Source organism: Macaca mulatta, chromosome 19 (genome assembly GCF_049350105.2).
Source record: "Macaca mulatta isolate MMU2019108-1 chromosome 19, T2T-MMU8v2.0, whole genome shotgun sequence".
NCBI lineage: Eukaryota > Metazoa > Chordata > Mammalia > Primates > Cercopithecidae > Macaca > Macaca mulatta.
In genome coordinates, this window is record NC_133424.1 from 18,358,696 (window position 1) to 18,378,982 (window position 20,287).

Sequence of the window (20,287 nt, forward strand, 5' to 3'; positions counted from 1 at the left end):
AGGACCGGCACAGACTAGAACTTGGACCCGAGGCAGGACAGGGAGCTGGCCAGGGAAAGGGCGCTGCAGGAGGAGGGCACAGGATGGGCGAAGACCTTGAGAGAGCAATGATCTTAGCAGCTTGAAGAGCAGTCAGGAGGCCAGGGCAGGGGTGAGATGAGGGGGAAGGGGACTGCAGGGCGGTCAACAGGGGCAAGATCGTGCGGGGACAGGGGGATCAGGGTCTTTGGGAGAAGGGTGGGTTTTACCCGGATCATAATCTGGAGCCACAGGAGGGTTGGAAGTAGGGGCCGTTATAAATGGAAGAGGCAGAAGGCCCGGGCAGCATCCAAATGCAAAGAGACTTGGGCCAGTGTTCGTAGGATAATAGGATCGGAGCCCCTGGCAGTAGAGCTTCAGGAATAAACTGACAAGTGTGACTGGGTGCAGTCACTCACATCTGTAATTCCAGCACTTTGGAAGGCCCAGGTGGGAAGATTGCTTGAGCCCAGGAGTTCGAGACCAGCCTAGCCAACATGGGAAACCCCATCTCTACTAAAAATATAAAAATTAGCTGGGCGTAGTGGCATGTGCCTGTAATCCCAGCTACTCAGGAGGCTCAGGTAGGAGAATGACGTGAACCCAGGAGGCGGAGGTTGCAGTGAGCTGAGATCCTGCCACCGCACTCCAGCCTGGGTGACGGAGCAAGACTCTGTCTCAAAAAAAAAAAAAAAAAAAAGGAATAGATTTAAGAAGTTGTGGCCAAGAGCATTGGCTCAAACCTGTAATCCCAGCACTTTGGGAGGCTGAGGCAGGAGGATGGCTTGAGCCCAGGTGTTTGAGACCAGCTTGGGCAACATGGTGAAACCCTGTCTCTACAAAAAAATACAACAAAAAAAAATTATAATAAGCTGGGTGTGGTGGCATGTGCCTGTAGTCCCAGCTACTAGGGAGGCTGAGGTGGGAGGATCACCTGAGCCCAGGAAGTTGAGGCTGCAGTTAGCTGTGGTCATGCCACTGCACTCCAGCCTGGGCAATGGGAGTGACACCCTGTCTCAAAAAAAAAAAAAAAAAAGTCATCTTCATCTCTGTATCACCATCACAAGTCTTCACACAAAAATGGTTTGGGAAGTATTTTGTTGACCTTAACTGTTCAATCATCTAGAGATGCTTATTGCACACAGCCTGTGTGCAGGGAATCGGGGACAAAGCAGACCCAATCCCTGCCCAGGGGAGCTGAGAGTCCAGCAGGGGAAATGGCAATAAACAAGCTATTGCCCAATAATGATACCAGTTGCCCCTGGGACCAGGCTGCTAAGAGAGATGACTGGATCTGGGAGGGCTTCCTGGAAGAGGTGGCTTTGATACTGACATCCAACAACAAGTGGGACTAGCCCGAGAGTGACCTGAGAGTGTGGGAGTGTGGGCAGTTCTGGCAGGCAGAACAGCCCAGGCAAAGGCCAGGAGGCTTCGCGAATTCACAGTGTTCCCGAGAAGAGCAGGATGTCAGGGCCACGGGGAGCTGAGACTCATTTGATGGCGTGGGTAGGGCCGCGTGGGTCAAGGGAAAGAGATAGAGATTACGTCCTCAGCTCAGTGGAGCCACAGCTGACCTGCGGCAGGAAGTGAGGCAGATCACTTGAGCTCAGGAGTTTGAGACCAGCTTGGCCAATATGATGAAACCCTGTTTCTACTAAAAATACAAACATTAGCCAAGCATGGTGGTACATGCTTGTAATCCCAGATACTCAGGAGGCTGAGGCATGAGAATGGCTTGAACTGGGAAGGTGGAAGTTGCAGTGAGCCAAGATCATGCCACTGTACTCCAGCCTGGGCTGGGCAACAGAGCTATACTCAGGAAAAAAAAAAAAAAAAAAAAAAAAAAAATGGCCGGGCACGGTGGCTCATGCCTGTAATCCCAGCACTTTGGGAGGCTGAGGTGGGAGAATCACAAGGTCAGAAGTTCGAGACCAGCCTTACCAACATGGTGAACCCCATCTCTACTAAAATTACAAAAATTAGCGGGACATGGTGATGCATGCCTGTACTCTCAGTTACTCAGGACTCTGAGGCAGGAGAATCGCTTGAACCCGGGAGGCAAAAGTTGCAGTGAGCCAAGATCGTGCCACTGCACTCCAGCCTAGGCAACAGAGGGAGACTCTGTCTCCAAAAAAAAAAAAAAAAAAAATTAAAAATTGGCAGGGTGTGATGGCTCACACCTGTCATCCCAGCTACTTGGGAGGCTGAGGATTGCTTGAGTCAGGGAGGTCAAGGCTGCAGTAAGCCATCATCACACCATTACACTCCAGTCTGGGCAACAGAGCGAGATCCTGTCTTAAAAAAAAAATAGGCTGGGCGCAGTGGCTCAAGCCCGTAATCCCAGCACTTTGGGAGGCCTTGACGGGCGGATCACGAGGTCTGGAGATCGAGACCATCCTGGCTAACCCGGTGAAACCTCGTCTCTACTAAAAAATACAAAAACTAGCCGGACGAGGTGGTGGGCGTCTGTAGTCCCAGCTACTCGGGAGGCTGAGGCAGGAGAATGGCGTAAACCCGGGAGGCGGAGCTTGCAGTGAGCTGAGATCCGGCCACTGCACTCCAGCCTGGGTGACAGAGCGAGACTCTGTCTCAAAAAAAAAAAAAAAAAAAGATGAGAAAAATAAACAAGTCAGGTGTGACTAGGCATGGTGATACATGCCTGTAGCCCTAGCTACTGGAGAAGCTGAAATGAGAGCCCACGAATTTGAAGGCAACATAGCAAGATTCTGTATAAAGCAAAACAGAACAACGTAAGTAAATAAAATTGTTGCTATTTGCAGATGATATGATTGTATATGTCAAAAACCCAAGGGAATCTATAAGACAACTACGGAAACTAATACATAAATTCAGCAAGTTAGCAAGTTTAAAAATCCATTGAATTCAATACAAAAGTCAATTGAATTTTTATATACTAGCAGCAAACAATTGGAACATAAAAAAATTTTGAAAAATTTCCTTTGCAGCAGCGCTGAAAAAGATAAAATACTGCGATGGTCTGAGAGTTTGTGTCTCCCCAAAATTAATACATTGAAATCCTAACCTCGAAGGCGATGGTATTCAGAAGCAGAACCTTTTAAGAGGTGATTAGATCATGAATCATAAACCTCTTGAATGGGATTCATGCCCTTATAAAAGAGGCCCCTAGGCTGGGTGTGGTAGCTCATCCCTGTAATCTCAGCGCCCTGGGAGAACTGCAGGCTGGTCTCCGACAAAGAACTTTTGTTTGAAATCAGCCTGGGCAGCATGGCGAAACACCACCTCTACCAAAAAAACCACAAAAATTAGCTGGGCATGGTGGTGCACACCTGTAGTCCCAGACACTTGGAAGGTTGAGGCGGGAGGATCACCTGAGCCCAGGAGGTCAAGGTTGCAGTGAACCAAAATCATGCCCCTGCACTTCAGCACAGGCAACAGAGTGAGACTGTTAGAAAGAGAGAAAAAGAGAAAGAGAGGAAAGAAAAGAAAAGAGAAGAAAACAAGTAAAAGAAAGAAAGAAAGAAAACAAGTAAAAGAGGCCCCAAGAAAGGAAGAAAGAAAGAAAGAGAGAGAAAGAAAGAAAGAAAAGAAAAGAAAAGAAAAGAAAAGAAAAGAAAAGAAAAGAAAAGAAAGACAAAAACAAGTAAAAAAGGCCCCAAAGAGATGCCTTGACCCTTCTACCATGTGAGGGCACAGTGAGAAGCCACCATCTATGAACTAGAATGTGGGACCTCAGCAGACACTGAATGTGCTTTGATCTTGGACTTCCCAGACTCCAGAACTGTGAGAAATAAATTTTTGTTGTTTGTAAATTTCTTTCTTCTTTTCTTTCTTTCTTTTTTTTTTTTTTTTTTTTTTTTTTTTTTTTGAGACAGAGTCTCCCCTCCATTGCCCAGGCTGGAGTGCAGTGGCTCAATCTCGGCTCACTGCAACCTCCGCCTCCCAGGTTCCAGCAATTCTCCTGTCTCAGCCTCCTGAGTAGCTGGGACTACAGGTGCACACCACCACACCTGGCTAATTTTTTGTATTTTTAGTAGAGACGGGGTTTCACTTTGTTGGTCAGGCCGGTCTTGAACTCCTGACCTTGGGTGATCCACCCATCTCTCCAGACCTGGCCGAAACTTTTTTTTTTACAGATGGGATCTCACTATGTCGCCCAGGCTAGTCTTGAACTCCTGGCCTGAAATAATCTTCCCGTTTCAGCCTTCCGAGTCACTGGGATGACAAGTGAGAGCCACCATGCCTGGCTCATTTTTCTTATGTATCTTGTTTTTCCCGTTTCCCCCATCCTTTTCCCTTTCAACTCTCCCAGGTCTGGGATTTTTGTTTGTCCCAGTCACAGCTGTGTCCCCTGTGCCATGTGTCCACACAGTAAGTACTCAGTGAATGAATGAATGAAATGAATTCAGAGGAGGACTCTTGGGAGAGATGGGAGCAGGGATCAGGGACAATTGGAGGCAGAAGAGGACGGGGTGGAAGGTCAGGGCCTGGGCCGGGCACAGTGGCTCATTCCTGTAATTCCAGCACTTTGGGAGGTTGAGGCAGGCAGATCACTTGAGGTCAGGGGTTCCAGACCAGACTGGCCAACATAGTGAAACCCAATCTCTACTAAAAATACAAAAACTGGGCCAGGCGCGGTGGCTCACACCTGTAATCCCAGCACTTTGGGAGGCCGTAGGCGGGTGGATCACGAGGTCGGGAGATCGAGACCATCCTGGCTAACATGGTGAAACCCCATCTCTACTAAAAATACAAAAAATTAGCCAGGTGTGGTGGTGGGCACTTGTAGTCCCAGCCACTCTGGAGGCTAAGGCAGGAGAATGGTGTGGACCTGGGAGGCAGAGCTTGCAGTGAGCGGAGATCGCGCCACTGCACTCCAGCCTAGGTGACAGAGCCGGACTCCATCTCAAAAAAAAAAACATAAAAAAACAAAAACTAGCCTGGTGTGGTGATGGGTACCTGTAATCCCAGGGACTCGGGATGCTGAGACATGAAAATTGCTGGAACCGGGGAGGCAGAGGTTGCAGTGAGCCGAGATCACGCCACTATACTCCAGCCTGGGTGACAGTGAGACTCTGTATTTAAAAAAAAAAAAAAAAAAAAGTCTGGGCACTGTGGCTCACGCCTATAATCCCAGCACTTTGGGAGGCCGAGGTGGGCGGATCATCTGAGGTCAGGAGTTCGAGACCAGCCTGGCCAACATAGTGAAACCCTGTCTCTACAAAAATTAGCCGGACATGATGGTGGGTGCCTGTAATCCCAGCTACTCTGGAGGGTGAGGCAGGAGAATCGCTTGAACCCGGGAGGCAGAGGCTGTGGTGAGCCGAGATCACGCCATTGCATTCCAGCCTGGGGAACAGAGTGAGGCTCCATCTCAAAAAAAAAAAAAAAAAAGTAAAGAAAAATAATAAAGCTTTGAAACAAACAGTCAGCACCTCACAACCCGTGCCCTTCCCCACCCTGGCATGCCCTCCCTCTGCTCCAACCCAGGCCTTGAAGGCAGAAGCACCAGGCCCCAAGGCCAGGGCTGGGTCTCGGGGATCTCCCTCTCCTCTTCCTCTTCCCCATCCTCCCTAAATTCCTTTTCCTGCCCCTCTCCTGCTGTTCTAGGATCCAATTTGTGCTCCAGGCTGCGCTCTGCCCTTTCCAGGTTCTCCTTCCACCTGCTTGTAGCCTAACTAAGGCCAGCGTGGTGAGTTCTAGCACAGAGGGAGGGACAGGGCCTCAACAGGGACAGGCTCCCCCGTCCAAACAATCATACGCCATTTAAATCTCACAACAACCCTAAAAAGCTGGCGACTATTATTGGCCTCATTGTGTGGAAGGGGAAACTGAGGCCCAGAGCGGCGACGTGGCCAGTGAACCATCGGTGGGATTTGAACCTGGTTGTATATCATTCCACGGTCTCCCGCTTGGCCTCAGCTGGGCCACCGCAGACGGGACGTGGTTCTGCTGCCACCTGGTGGACATTCGCGGCAGCGCTGTTCAGATAGAGTCGCCTCTCACCTGACGTCCTTCCTGCCCAGAAGACCCCAGCCAGAGGAGGGCTGACCTGCTCCTCTGGCCTCCCTGTCCCCCATCATACCCATCAGTTTTCCGAATTTTCACAGTCTAAGTGTCCATCAGGAAGGGACTGGGTAACTAACCACCTGTGTTACAGTTGGGCTAAAGATTTTAGCGCAAAAGTTAATTTGCCCACCTTACAAGAAATACCAATCTTTTTTTTTTTTTTTGAGATAGAGTCTCACTCTATTGCCCAGGCTGGAGTGCAGTGGTGTGATCTCGGCTCACTGCAACCTCCGCCTCCCAGGCTCAAGTGATTCTCATGCCTCAGTCTCTCAAGTAGCTGGGACTACAGGCGCCCGCCACCAACACCCAGCTAATTTTTGTATTTTTTAATAGAAGCGGGGTTTCACCATGTTGGCCAGGCTGATCTCAAGCTTCTGACCTCAGGTGACCCGCTCACCTGGGCCTCGAAAAGACCTGGGATTACAGGTTAGAGCCACCGCACCCGCCCAAAAGAAATTCTTTAGGCTGAAAACAAGGGACCCCAGACATTTATTCCAATCCATGCGAAAATCTGAAGAACACATATAAAGGTAATGTATGTAATTTTAAAAGATTGCATAAGGCCGGGTGCTTTGGCTCACGCCTGTAATCCCAAAACTTCGGGAGGCTGAGGTAGGCGGATCAATTGAGCTCAGGAGTTTAAGACCAGCCTGGGCAACATAGAGAGACCTTGTCTCTACAAAAAATACAAAACTTGGTCGGGTGTGGTGGCTCATGCCTGTAATCCCAGCAGTTTGGGAGGCTGAGGCAGGTGGATCACGAGGTCAGGAGTTCAAGAAAAGAAATACAAAACTTAGCTGGGTTTCATGGCACACGTCCTAACTACTCGGGAGGTCTGAGGTGGGAGAATCTCTTGAGCCTGGGAGTTTGAGGCTGCAGTGAACGGAGATCTCGCCACTGCACTCCAGCCTGGGCAGCAGAGTGAGATCCTGTATTAAAAAAAATAAAAATAAAATCTGCCAGCTACAGTGGCTCATGCCTGTAATCCTAGTATGTTGGGAGGCCACGACGGGCAGACCACTTGAGGTCAGGAGTTCAAGACCAGCCATAGCCAACACAGAGAAACCCTGTCTCTACTAAAAATTAAAAATAAAATTAGCCAGGCATGGTGGCGCACACCTGTAATTTCAGCTACTTGGGAGGCTGAGGCAGGAGAATCATTTGATTCTGGCAGGCAGAGGTTGCAGTTAGCCAATATTGCGCCACTGCCCTCCAGCCTGGGTAGCAGAGCGAGACCCTGTCTCAAAATAAATAAAAAGAAAATCTAGCATAAATGCAAATTTCTTCTATCTTTGCTTCTTAACACATTTAAAAAGCAATTGTACAAAACTATATATTGGCCAGGCCTGGTGGCTCATGTCTGTAATCCCAGCACTTTGGGAGGCCGAGGGGGTGGTTCACCTGAGGTCAGGAATTCGAGACCAGCCTGGCCAACATGGTAAAACTTGTCTCTACTAAAAATACAAAAAATTAGCCAGGCGTGGTGGTGCACGCCTGTAGTCCCAGCTACTCGGGAGGCTGAGGCAGGAGAATTGCTTGAACCTGGGAGGTGGAGGTTTCAGTGCAACTCGCGCCACTGCACTCTAGCCTGGGCGACAGAGTTAGACTCCATCTCAAAACAACAACAACAAAAACTATATATTAATTGTATTGTTGGGTCTATAATACAGAGAAAGGTAATATGTTTGACATTAACAGCACAAAGGAGGTGAAGGGAGCCAAGCCATACTGGAATAAGAAAATCATTGGGCCGGGCGGGGTGGCTCACGCCTGTAATCCCAACACTTTGGGAGGCCACGGCAGGCGGATTACCTGAGGTCAGGAGTTCGAGACCAGCCTAACTAACATAGTGAAACCCCATCTCTACTAAAAATACAAAAATTAGCCGGGCATGGTGGTGGGCACCTGTAATCCCAGCTACTCTGGAGGCTGAGGCGGGAGAATCGCTTGAACCCAGAGGCAGAGGTTGTAGTGAGCCGAGATCTCACCACTGCACTGCAGCCTGAGGAACACGGTAAGGCTCTGTCTCAAAAAAAAAAAAAAAGTAAAGAAAAGAAAATCGCACCCAGTAGTGACTTGAATCCACAAAACCAGATTCAGAGAAACTGAAATGCAAAATAAGAAAATGAAAATAAAAAATTGCATACTTGCTGCCCTTTTTCTTTCTTTTTTTCTTTTTGTTTTTTTCCGAGTCGGATCTCGCCCTGTCTCCCAGGCTGGAGTGCAATGGCGTGATCTCGGCTCACTGCAGCCTCCATCTCCCAGGTTCAAGCGATTCTCCTGCCTCAGCCTCCTGAGTAGCTATAATTACAGGCACCGGCCAGCACGCCTGGCTGATTTTTGTATTTTTAGTAGAGACGGGGTTTCGCTATGTTGGCCAGGCTGGTCTTGAACTCCCGACCTCGTGATCCACCCACCTCGGCCTCCGAAAGTGCTGGGATTACAGGCGTGAGCCACCGCACCTACCTGGCTTTTTTTTTTTTTTTTTTTTTTTTTGAGACACAGTCTTACTCTGCCGCCTAGGCTGGAGTGCAAAGGCGCGATCTCAGCTCACTGCAACCTCTGGCTCCTGAATACAAACGATTCTCATGCCTCAGCCTCCTGCCTCTTTCCTCTTAATTTTACTTCACAGCCTTGTCATCAGGGAGTTGTTTGCGGCTCTTTTTTCATATCTGGTCTCCGTCCTCATCCCCAGGAGGGCTTCTTTCTGTCCGAGCCCCTCAAAGTGGGCAGCTGGATCTTGATCCATTCTCGCGTTCTCCGCGCGCTCTCCCCCAACCCCCGCTCCCCCAGGTTCTTTATGAACTGGAGGCAGGCAGACAGGGTTTGAAACCCACCTACTACGAAACACAAATCGGACCCCAAATAAAAACGGCATTCCAGCGCTTACTCAATATTCGTGCTGCAACATCGCTAGGAGAAAAACATATAATTTGTATTCCAGTTTTACAGATGAGAACCCTCAGGTATCTGGCTGGAGACCTCCGTAACACACCTCCCCGGAGGACGAGGCCAAGAGTGTAAAGCATCGGCATCTCATCGTAAACACCGCAGCCACCCGAGGTCCAGTTCAATGCTTAGGCATCCTGCAGGCGGCGCGCGCCCCCGCCCCTAGTTGCAGCCGGGACTGGCTGAGTGACTACAACTCCCGGCGTGCAGCGCGCGCCGACGCTCCGTTACGGTCGTGGTGGAACAGGTGGTGCTTGCCTCGTTGCTTTCTGGGAAACGAAGTCTCGCTGTGAAGAGAGGACGAGCTTTGAGTAGTAGGTGGATCCGTAGCCAATGAAGACGCGGGTCGCGTTGAGTGCGGGGCAGAGAAGCCAATGGGCGTGCGGCATTGAGAGGGCGGGTCTTCCGGTAATGAAGGCCTGGTGAACGGCTGCGCGAAAGAGGGTACTTCCTTTTGCTGGTGGCTGGGAGAGCGGAGAGGACGCCATGAAGGCTTCTGGCACAGTAAGGCGAGCGCGACGCAGCAGGGGGCCAAGAGATGGGGCACGGGCCCCATCGGGGGTCTGCAGAGGTGGCGTGGGTCGGGTTGGTGGCGCGCGCTCCTGTCGGTCCTGCTTGGCCGCGCGCCGCGTTCTCTTGTTGCAGTCAACATGGCGGCCATCGTGGGCGCCGCGTGGAGAGAGCGATGCGTGGCCTGGGCCAGCTCAGGGATCGCGGTGGTCCAAGGACTCCGGGTCTTCTTCCCGGGGGACGGAATAAGTCGCGCAGCGTGGAGGCCCGAGCCCCGGCACCTCGTCAAGCCGCTAGGTTTCTGTTTTCTTGTCTACAATGTGGACGTGGCGGTGGAGCAGTAGCATTTTCTTTTTCCCAGAATGACTGTGAGAAGCAGATGAAAATTGCTGACAATGAGCCGAAACGGGGAGCGTGAGGCTTAACGCCGTGACACATACTGGATAGAACCAAACGGCGTTATGGCGCAGAGATAGGAGAACCCGGACACCCATGGAGTGGGTGTGTTATGTCCAGATCTCCAGCCTCAGTTTCCTTGCTGTTAAAGGGGCGGGCCCCATTGCCAGGGGCAAATGCCAGAGGCTACCAGGGCAGGAGAGTCTCAGAGCTGGTGGCGGGGCACAGGAAGACGAGAGGATGCCCCGGGCCCCAGCTGCTTCCTGAACGTGTGGTGCCGAGGACGGTGGGTCAGGTTCACAGTAAAAGTAGGAACTGAGTCTGCGATAATTTGTGACTATTTTTCATTGATACTAGTAAAAAGCTGACGAGTCAGTATCAGAGGTGGTTTCTTTGTGCCATATCACAGAGCCTGGACTTGACCAAAGATTCTCACCTCTGCATCTGTAAATCGGGAGCCTTCCCTGGGCCAAACGTTTGGATTGCAGTTGGGAAAACGGAGGCAGCCGCAGCTCGCATGGCGACAGTGCAGGGATCCCAGGACTGGGGAGAGACCTGAGGTCTTGTCCTAGTTCTGCCTGGAATGGGCTGTGAGATCCCATACTGGTCACTCTGCCTGTGGGCCTCAGGGTGAAAGAAGATGTTGGCTGGATGTTATTAGGTGCAGAGTGGCTGCTTGACGGGGACTGCAAAGCGGTTCAGGACTGCAGCATGAAGAAAGGAGACTGTGGGTCTAACTAAGCCTCAGCTTTCCTGGTCTGAAACCCTTAGCCCAGGCAAAGGAGAAGCAGGCAACTTAATTAATTCTCCCTGGAGACCTCTCTCCCCTCAGTTCATTTTGTGGATAAAGCTGTGTTGGGGAGTGTGACCCACAGTCACCAGGAATCCACATGGAGGCCCTGGGGGTGGCCCTGCCTCCTGCTGCCCGAATCTGTGGTCATCGGTTGCAGGCAAGGGAGTGAGGTGAATCTCCACAGTTGCCGGGTGTGCTGGCCTTAACCTCAGTCCTGTTTCCTTTCAGCTACGAGAGTACAAGGTGGTGGGTCGCTGCCTGCCCACCCCCAAATGCCACACACCACCCCTCTACCGCATGCGAATCTTTGCGCCTAATCATGTCGTCGCCAAGTCCCGCTTCTGGTACTTCGTATCTCAGTTAAAGAAGATGAAGAAATCTTCAGGGGAGATTGTCTACTGTGGGCAGGTATGGGGAGGCTGGGGCCATGTAGGTCTGGAGTGGATTTGCGCCTCATGGGGCATAATGCATCTCAAGAATTAATCAGACATGGACCGGGCACGGTGGCTCACGCCTGTAATGCCAGCACATCAGACATCAGAGCCACGGGTCGTGTTTCTCTCTGGGTCATGGGACTGGAACAGAGCTTATGTGCCATTTCCCTGACTAGAAAGCCAGGGATGCAGGGAGGGGGTGGGTGGCATGGTGGGATACCTTGGTTGGTGCTGTCTTCTCTGGGTCCTGTTTTATCAAGTGAGGAGAGGCGATGGCTATCCGGTCAGTGGTGGTAGCTAACTTGGCCCAGACAGGTCCCAGGAGACCTGAGTTCAGGGACTGCATCTGGGGTGGGTTGGTCTCCGTGGAGGAAGCCTGGACTTCAGGCTGTTGGCATGGAAAGTTCCCTTACCTGGCAGGCTCCCCAAGGGTTCCTGAAGGTGGATGGGGCTGGGAAACTGAGGCACAACAGTCTGGCCATAGAGTAAGCCTAGAGGCTGGGGTGTGCTTTAGAGGCCGAGGGTTCAGTGAGGATGGGGCTAGGGCGGATCTGGCTCACCTCTCCGTGTGGCCTCTTCTCGGCAGGTGTTTGAGAAGTCGCCACTGCGGGTGAAGAACTTCGGAATCTGGCTGCGCTATGACTCCCGGAGCGGCACCCACAACATGTACCGGGAATACCGGGACCTGACCACTGCGGGCGCTGTCACCCAGTGCTGTAAGCTGTGCTTCCCGCCTCTGGCTTTAGATGCTCCTTGATTCCCTCACACTGAGGCGGGGCAAATGCCAGAGGCTACCAGGGCAGGAGAGACTCAGAGCTGGGGGCGGGGCGCAGGAAGACGAGAGGATAACCCGGGCCCCAGATGCCCTTTTCTGAGAGCCCTACCAGGCTCAGTTGTAAATCACATCGCATCTGGAAACTCCCATTTTGGGTCTGCACCTTGTTTAGACTGGGGTCCACTTCACCACTGTCTTCTGGGACCCACTTACAACCGAGTTCAACCCCTGCCCACTGTTGGGAGCTGGCACCTTTTCCTTGGCTCACCCGCCAGGGTTTGTGAGACCCCCACACCTCCCTGATTGCACCTAAACCCAAGAATCACTGTTTCTTATAGCGGTGGTTTAAACAGAGGTGCAAACAGCAAGCGGATCTCGTCGCCTTTGGGAGGCTGTGGCTGTGCCCCTCAAAGTGAATTTGGAGGTTCTACAACTCTAGTGGCCAATGCCTGCTGGGACCCAGGCCTTGGGCTATCTCGCTTCCTCCCTGCCACCTTCCCGTGAGCCCTGAGCCCTCAGGCAGTTGCTGTGACCAACAGGATGTGCCAGGTCATTGGGCAGGCACTGAGCAGGAGGTTTGCTGAATGCCCAGAGCCCAGGCAACACCGTTACACTGCCCCTCCTCCTTTCCACAGACCGAGACATGGGTGCCCGGCACCGCGCCCGGGCCCACTCCATTCAGATCATGAAGGTGGAGGAGATCGCGGCCAGCAAGTGCCGTCGGCCAGCTGTCAAGCAGTTCCATGTAAGTGCCCTGGGGGACTCCCCTGGAGGGAAGTACCTGCTCTGACGCAGGAGCCCAGTGGGGGGCGGCTACACCTCGGTGACCCCACAGGGACGGGGTGTTAAGAGACTTCTAACCTCCTCAACCTGCCTCCCCTCCTCACAGGACTCCAAGATCAAGTTCCCGCTGCCCCACCGGGTCCTGCGCCGTCAGCACAAGCCACGCTTCACCACCAAGAGGCCCAACACCTTCTTTTAGGTGCAGGGCTTTCGCCTGGGTATGCCCCAAATAAACTCAGGAATGCCCTGGTGCTCACCGCATGTTTTCTTTGCACACACTGCAGAGCTCAAAGGGATGCTATGAGAGGCTGGCCCAGTCACCTCCTGGGGTGCAGCTGAGCTGCTGTTTCTCTGTCCTAGGAGGGGTTTTCAGTGCAAACAAACCCTCACATTCTCCTCTCCTGGAGTGGGCCCTCCAGGAGCCCCCACCCCTGAGCGCCCTCTTGCTTGGTCAGTTCTTAGCCCTGCTCATCCCTGGGCTATTAGCTTCAGGGGTACTGTCTGTCCTGGGCCACTAAATCTGTCCCAACTCTCTTGTCAGACACAGGCCTCTGAGGCTTCCCTCCTGAGTCTGGACCAGGGAGAGTCTCCCTAGATAGTGGGATTGGGGGTCGCTCCCTGGGGATTCTCCTAAGTCCCCAAAGTTCTCAGAGTAGACACAAGAGGGCACCCAAGGGGCGCGCTCTGCTGCTTGGAGGCTGTTTTTCTCTTTCGCTGGTTGGGGGCCTCTTAGATGACACCCTAATCTTGCCCAAGGAGGTCAAGGACTCACCACAGGTACTTGTCTCCAGGAAACCGCTTCAGGCCTGGAAAATTCCAGGCATGACACTAATCCCATCCTGGCTGAGTCCGTCTTGTCAGGTGGAGGCTAAGCTGGCGTTGGAGAAGCTTGAGACACAGCCAAGAGCTCAGGCCCCCACCCATCCTTTGTTGTGTGACCTTGGGCAACCCTGTTCTGGGCCAGTCTTGATCTGGGACTTGCCGTCTTGGTCTGAACATGAGGTTCCGCACTGATGTGGGAGGTGCTGCTGTGCAGTTGCTGCGGGCAGCCTGTGGGGCCCTCCTTTGTCCCAGGGAGCGCAGGATCAGGAGAAAGCCAGGACTTAGATAGCAGTTACGGCTTTTTGAAAGAGGGTCTTGCTCTGTCATCCTGACTGGAGTGCAGTGGAGAGATCATGGCCCACTGTAGCCTTGACCTCCTGGGCTCAAGTGATCCTCCTGCCTCAGCCTCCAAGTAGCTGGGACTAGAGGGGCACCACCACACTCAGGACAAGGACAGTCTTCCACATGTGGAGTTGCCGTGTGGTTTCCAGGAAACCAGGCCTTTTTCAGCCTCACCTGAGAGGCGCCCAGAGCCTGGGCAGGGCCAGCACACAAGCAACCATCTGGGTAAGACCCAGGCCTGGGGACAGCCCTGCAGACCATAGAACCCCATGGGTCCCCAACAACTGGTTCCTTCCCACGTTAGGGTCTTTGTACTTGCCTGGAATACCACGGATTCCCCCAGGCTGGCCTCACTGGAGTTTGTGAAACTGTTCATGGGTTCCCGGGACTGGGCTGTATTTGATTTCTATCCCCCACTAGTTCTGAGAGGGCAGGGGCCATGTGTGTCACCCAGTGTATCCAGGAGGGACTCAGCTTTCCTATGGGATCCTTTTTTATTTTGTAAAAGTTCTTTACATATGCGGGCAAAAGCTTGGAGAAAATCATGGTTTTCCAGAATTACTTTTGTTTTTGAGATGGACTCTCGCTGTGTTCCCCAGGCTGGAGTGCAGTGGCACGGTCTCGGCTCACTGCAACCTCTGCCTCCCAGGTTCAAGGGATTCTCCGGCCTCAGCCTCCAGAGTAGCTAGAATTACAGGTGCCTACCACCATGCCTGACTTAATTTTTTGTATTTTTAGCACAGATGGGGTTTCACCATGTGGGCCAGGCTAGTCTGGAACTCCTGACCTTGTGATCTACCCGCCACAGCCTCCAAAGTGTTGGGATTACAGGCATGAGCCACCCTGCCTGGCCCAGGATATCTTTTGATGTTCCTCAGAGTATATTGGGTGTGTGGGGGGGTGATAACTGGAAATTTCAAAATTTTGCCTGAATTTCATCTCTTGTGGTTTCTAGTACAAACTCTCCTTTCTCCGTAAGGGAATCTTCATACTTAAGTGCCACCCAGAAAAGAAAATAAATTTCCTGGTCTCCATAGCAGTGGCCAGGTGTGGCTCATGACTGTCAGCACTTTGGAAGGGTGAGGTAGGAGGATCACTTGAGGCCAGGAGTTTGAGACCAGACTGGTAGACTTGCGAGACCCTGTCTTTACCAAGTAACATTAGCTGGCTGTAGTGCACACCTGTAGTCCCAGCTACTTGGGGGCCTGAGGTATGAGAACCACTTGAGCCTGGAGGTTGAGGCTGCAGTGAACCACCATCGTGCCACTGTACTCCAGCCTGGCAACAGGGCGAGACCAAACAAAACAAAAATACAGCAGTGATGGGCCATTTCCAAGACAGAACGTGTCTGGCTGGTGTGTGGGCATGATGGCCAGTGCTCCAGCAGTCATTTTGGACCATGAAGAAGCAACACAGGAGCAGCGAGGGAGAAGGACCTTGGGTACCTGACCCTGTGCAATGCTGCCCCCCTCCCTAAGGCTTGACCCTTCTACCCCCTTGATTAGAACATGGGGAGGAAACTAGTCCTGCTTAGGCTGTAATGGAGCTGCTCTGGTAGATGTGACCTTATCTTGAGCTGGGCCTGAAGCAGGGCGTGGCACTGTGAACTCAGGCCATAACTGCCTGGAAGTCCCTGCCCACTCTGAGCCATTTCTTCCTGTATACAGTGAGGGCGGTGATCCCTCTAGGCTGTGGGGCAGGCGAGGTGATACTGAGTGAGTTGGAGGATGAGAGATCAGGAGAGTGGAAGGCACGGAAGGCTCAGGGCCCCACCAAAGCTCACTGCACACCCGCATCTCCACCTCAGTCCCCTTCCTGTGCCTTGGAGCCCCTCCAGGGCTTCAACCACGTGGCAGCAGCCTGGGAACCAGTTGGGAGAGCTGCCCCAACCAGCTGAGACATGGAGGCCAATCCCATTGTTGAGGTGCCATTGACAGGATGAATGCACTTACAGAACACCAACCTGCCATCTACTCAGCCTCTCGTAAATGTGCCCAGAAGCTCCTCTACCACCGAATTCCCCCACCCCCAGTGAATCACTATCCTTCCATTCAGTCACATTCCTCCACCAACCAGCTACCTGTCCATCCATTGGTCCACTCAATCCACCCACCCCATTCATTCATCCATCCATCCATCCATCCATCCATCCATCCACCCATCCACCCACCCATGCATTCATCCATCCATCCATCCATCCACCTACCCACCCACTCATCCATCCATCCATTCACCCACCCACCCCATTCATTCATCCATCCATCCATCCACCCACCCACGCATTCATCCATCCATCCATCCACCCATCCACCGACTCACCCATCCATTCATCTATCCATCCATCCATCCACCCACCTACCTGCCCGTCAACCCACCCACCCATCCATCCATCCATCCACCCACCCATCAACCCACCCGCCCATCCATCCATCCATCCACCCGCCCATCAACCCACCCACCCATCCATCCATCCACCCATTCACTCATTCACCCATCCAACCACCCACTAGTCCATACATACATCTATCCATCCATTCATCCATCCATCCATTTACCCATCCACCCATCTGTCATATCCAATCCTTTACCCAAACTCCACGTGCCCGCCCTCACCCCACACACACCATCCCTTTGTTGCAGCCTCAATCGTCCTTGAGCCCCTACTTTGTGCAGGGGCCTGTGTTAATTCCAGTGTGGGTGCTTGAAGGAATAGACAGCCCCTGGTTCTTTCTCAGGAGGGAAAAGAGAGTCACAATCCCATGCAGAGGCTGGGTGTGGTGGTGGTGCTCCCGTAGGCCCAGCTACTTGGGAGTCCGAGGCAGGAGGATCACGTGAGCCCAGAAGATTGAGGTTGCAGTGAGCCATAACCTCCACTGCACTCCAGCCTGGGCAACAGAGTGAGCCACTGCCTCAGAAAAACAAATACAAAAATAAAAAAGAACTCCTGGCTGTTGAGGAGAGGAGGTACAACACCAACCAGAGCGAAAGCCCTGGGGCTGGGCAGCAATGGGTCATTTCGCATGGGTGTGAGTGGGGCCGATAAGGCAGAGGCTGGCCAGGGAGAGCCTGGATGTCTGCTGGGGTCTGGAGCGGGACAGGTCCTACCTAGGCTCATCCAGTTAACCCAAGGATAAGCAAGGGCAGGAATCCAGGAACTCCTCCCACCTCCTCAGGTGCCGAGGCGCTCCTGGGTCTCATTCCTGGGCTTGTCAAGGTGCCAGGTGTCACCTCGGTAGGGCTGTGATCCGTGGGGAAGCGACATTCAAAGCCTCCCCTCCCTGACCCGCCCTGCACCTCTGCTCCTGAGTCAGAACCAATGGGGACAAGGGCAGTGCCAAAGCAGGACAGACGAGTAGGGACCCCAAGAAACCCCAGCCCCAGTTCCTGCAACCAAGAGAGACTGTATAAGAATCACAGAATCTGAGACTCACAGTTGAGTATCAGGACTTAGAATTATGGAATTTTTTTTTTTTTTTTTTGAGATGGAGTTTCACTCTTGCTGCCCAGGTTGGAGTGCAATGGCACGATCTCGGCTCACCGCAACCTCTGCCTCTCGGGTTCAAGCAATTCTCCTACTTCAGCCTTCCGAGTAGCTGGGATCACACGTGCCCGCCACCATGCCTGGCTAGTTTTTTGTGTTTTTAGTAGACATGGGGTTTCATCATGTTGGCCAGGATCGGCTTGAACGCCTGACCTCAGGTGATCCACCTGCCTGGGCCTCCCAAAGTGTTGGGATTACAAGCGTGAGTCACCGTGCCCAGTTGAATTATGGAATCTCACAGACAGCAGCAGCAACAAGGAAAAATAGTTTACATTTATTTATTTTTTTAGAGATAGGGTCTCCCTCTGTCGCCCAGGCTAAAGTGCAGTGGCACAATCACCGTTCACTGCAGCCTCAACCTCCCCAGCTCAAGCAATCCTTCTGCTTAAGCTTCCTAAGTAGCTGGGACCACAGGGGCACACCACCAAACTCAGCTAATTTTTAAAAATGTTTGGTTGGGCACAGTGGCTCACACCTGTAATCCTAGCACTTTGGGAGGCAGAGGCGGGTGGATCACGTGAAGTCAGGAGTTCGAGACCAGCCTGGCCAACATGGTGAAACCCCTTCTCTACTAAAAATACAATATATATATATATAGAGAGAGAGAGTACCGTTGGGGTCTCACTATATTGCCCAGGCTGGTCTCCAACTCCTAGCCTCCAGCCTTCTTCCTCGCTTGGCCTCCCAAAGTGCTGAGATTACAGGCATGAGCCACTGAAACTGGCCTTTTTGCACTTGTTGAGTGCAGAATTGAAGTTCAAGGACAGATTCTGGCTCCCCATGGCGTGGGTTCAAGTCCCACTGTGGCTCCTAGCTCGCAGAAGGATAATTTATATCCAGGGCCACCCAGCAGGTCATGCTGCAGTCACAGCAGCTCACAACTTCTCACCCCAACCCCTGCTACATCTCCCAGGGAACCAAGGGGCGGGGTACAGCTCCCCGACACTGCCACCATTCTCCCATTCCTGCACATTCTGCTCACATTGTCTGCTGCGGCCTTGGGCCCTTGCCAACTCACATCCTGGGGTCCTGCTGCCCGCTCCTATGATTGGAATCACAGTCAAGGAAGGTGTGACCTGATTCTCCCCACTCTGCTGCTTTTCCTCTCCAGGCTCACAATTCCCTCCCCTAGGTCAGGAAATGGTCCCGCCCACTCTGCATGGGCCCTCACTCCAGTCCTCCTTAGGCATTCCAAACTGTGTTCCAAATGCACCCTCCTCTCCCCACCCGGCAGCCACCCCACTCCTGCCACTCGGATGTGACCCATTTTTCAGAATCTGGAAATCTCATCGGACTCCTCACCTGCTCCAAACTCTCCTAGAGTTCCCCAGCACCCCCAGAATAAAATCCACACCCCTTATGAAGGCCCAGAAGATACCCCGTGATTGTCTGTCTCCGCTCACCCCGTATCCAGGCTGGAATTCAGTGGTGTGATCACTGCTCACTGCAGCCTCCACCTCCCGGGCTCTGGCGATCCTCCCACCTCAGCCTCCCAAAGTGCTGGGATTTCAGGTGTGAGCCACAGCGCTGGACTGAAATTAGTATTTATCTGCTGTGAGGTTAGGGCCATCACCACCCTGGGGTGGATCCACCTGGATCATGCTCTGTCCCCAGCACCTGGCAGAGGGCCCTGCACACAGTATGCAATCAATGAACGGGCCTCAGCCCAGGCCTCTGGCCGCAGCCTGGACCCCCATGGTGGGAAGAAGAGAAGCTATGCCTTCCCAGAACTTCCCTGGAGAGAAGGGGTCTATTTGCATGTATTTGCACAATTTGCATATGTTCACATTGGTCGGCAGGGCTTTGCAAGTAGGGGATCCCGCTGGGATCTCTCACTGATTGATTGATTGATTGATTGATTGATTGATTCAGTCACAGTCTTGCTCTGTCGCCAGGCTGGAGTGCAGTGGCACGATCTTGGTTCACTGCAACCTCTGCCTCCCAGGCTCAAGCGATTCTCCCGCCTCAGCCTCCTGGATTACAGGCGCCCTCCATCACGCCCGGCTAATTTTTGTATTTTTAGTAGAGACAGGGTTTCACCATGTTGGCCAGACTGGTTTTAAATGGATCTCAAGAGATCCTTCCGCCTCGGCCCAAAGTGCTGGGATTACAGGCGGGAGCCACGGCGCCCGGCCAGATCTCCCCTTTTCCAACTGGGTTTCCAGGAGGATGCCTGACCAGGGTGGAAGGAGAACTTGGTGACCAACGCACTCTCCTGGCGAGGGCAGGAGGTATGCGTCAGCCGGCAACAGGTGCCCGTGTAGCAGCCTCAGTGTCACAGTCCCGGGAGGAGGGACAGGCCCACCTTGCACAGCGGAGAGGGAGCAAGAGGACTGTCGGGGGTTAGGTGGGAAGGCGTGGAGAAACGCTGGACCCAGCTGGAGCGGCCAGTGCAGGGTAGGCCAGAGGAGGCCACCAGGGGGCAACAGAGGATGGCGAGAAGCACTCGAACACAGCTTTTTTTTTTTTTTTTGGAGACAGGGTCTTGCTGTACTGCCCAGGCTGGAGTGCAGTGCAGTTCTCGACCACAGCTCATTGCAGCCTTGGCCTCCCACACTCAAGCGATCCTCCCTTGGATAAGTGACTCCCACCTCAGCCTCCTGAGTAGCTGGGATTACAGGCACGTGCCACCACGCCTTGCTAATTTTTGTATTTTTCATACAGACAGGGTCTCACTATGTTGCTCAGGGTAGTCTCGAACTCTGGGACTCAAATGATCCTCCCACTTCAGCCTTCCAAAGTGCTGGGATTACAGACATAAGCCATCATGCCCAGCCTCTGATGCTGTTTCATTCAACCCCCAGGATTTCAGATTCCACCAGCTTATGGAGAAGGGAACCAAGTTTGAGATGCATGATCACCCAGAAAGTTGGAGG

General features: G+C 52.7%; 2 protein-coding genes and 1 non-coding gene across 5 annotated transcripts in view; all 3 read left to right on the forward strand.

Annotated features, from left to right (window-relative positions):
- The window catches only part of CCDC124 (coiled-coil domain containing 124), a 166,795-nt gene that overhangs the window by 71,222 nt on the left and 75,286 nt on the right, over positions 1 to 20,287 (forward strand). The gene's annotated exons all lie outside the window — the stretch shown is intronic.
- On the forward strand, positions 9,463 to 12,957 carry RPL18A (ribosomal protein L18a). The gene is made up of 5 exons (XM_015123281.3): positions 9,463 to 9,519; positions 10,943 to 11,122; positions 11,735 to 11,864; positions 12,559 to 12,668; positions 12,813 to 12,957. The coding sequence occupies exons 1-5, from the start codon at positions 9,502 to 9,504 to the stop codon at positions 12,903 to 12,905; spliced, it is 531 nt and encodes a 176-aa protein (XP_014978767.1). The 5' UTR covers positions 9,463 to 9,501; the 3' UTR covers positions 12,906 to 12,957.
- LOC114675604 (small nucleolar RNA SNORA68) lies at positions 12,226 to 12,358 on the forward strand. Its single transcript, XR_003726524.2, has one exon. It is a non-coding gene; the product is annotated as a small nucleolar RNA SNORA68 (small nucleolar RNA).

What these genes read in the sequence shown, in the direction of transcription:
- RPL18A (XM_015123281.3), top strand. An exon ending in AGATTGTCTACTGTGGGCAG is followed by an intron (nt 11,123 to 11,734) that starts GTATGGGGAGGC and finishes TCTTCTCGGCAG; the next exon opens with GTGTTTGAGAAGTCGCCACT. An exon ending in CAGCTGTCAAGCAGTTCCAT is followed by an intron (nt 12,669 to 12,812) that starts GTAAGTGCCCTG and finishes CCCTCCTCACAG; the next exon opens with GACTCCAAGATCAAGTTCCC.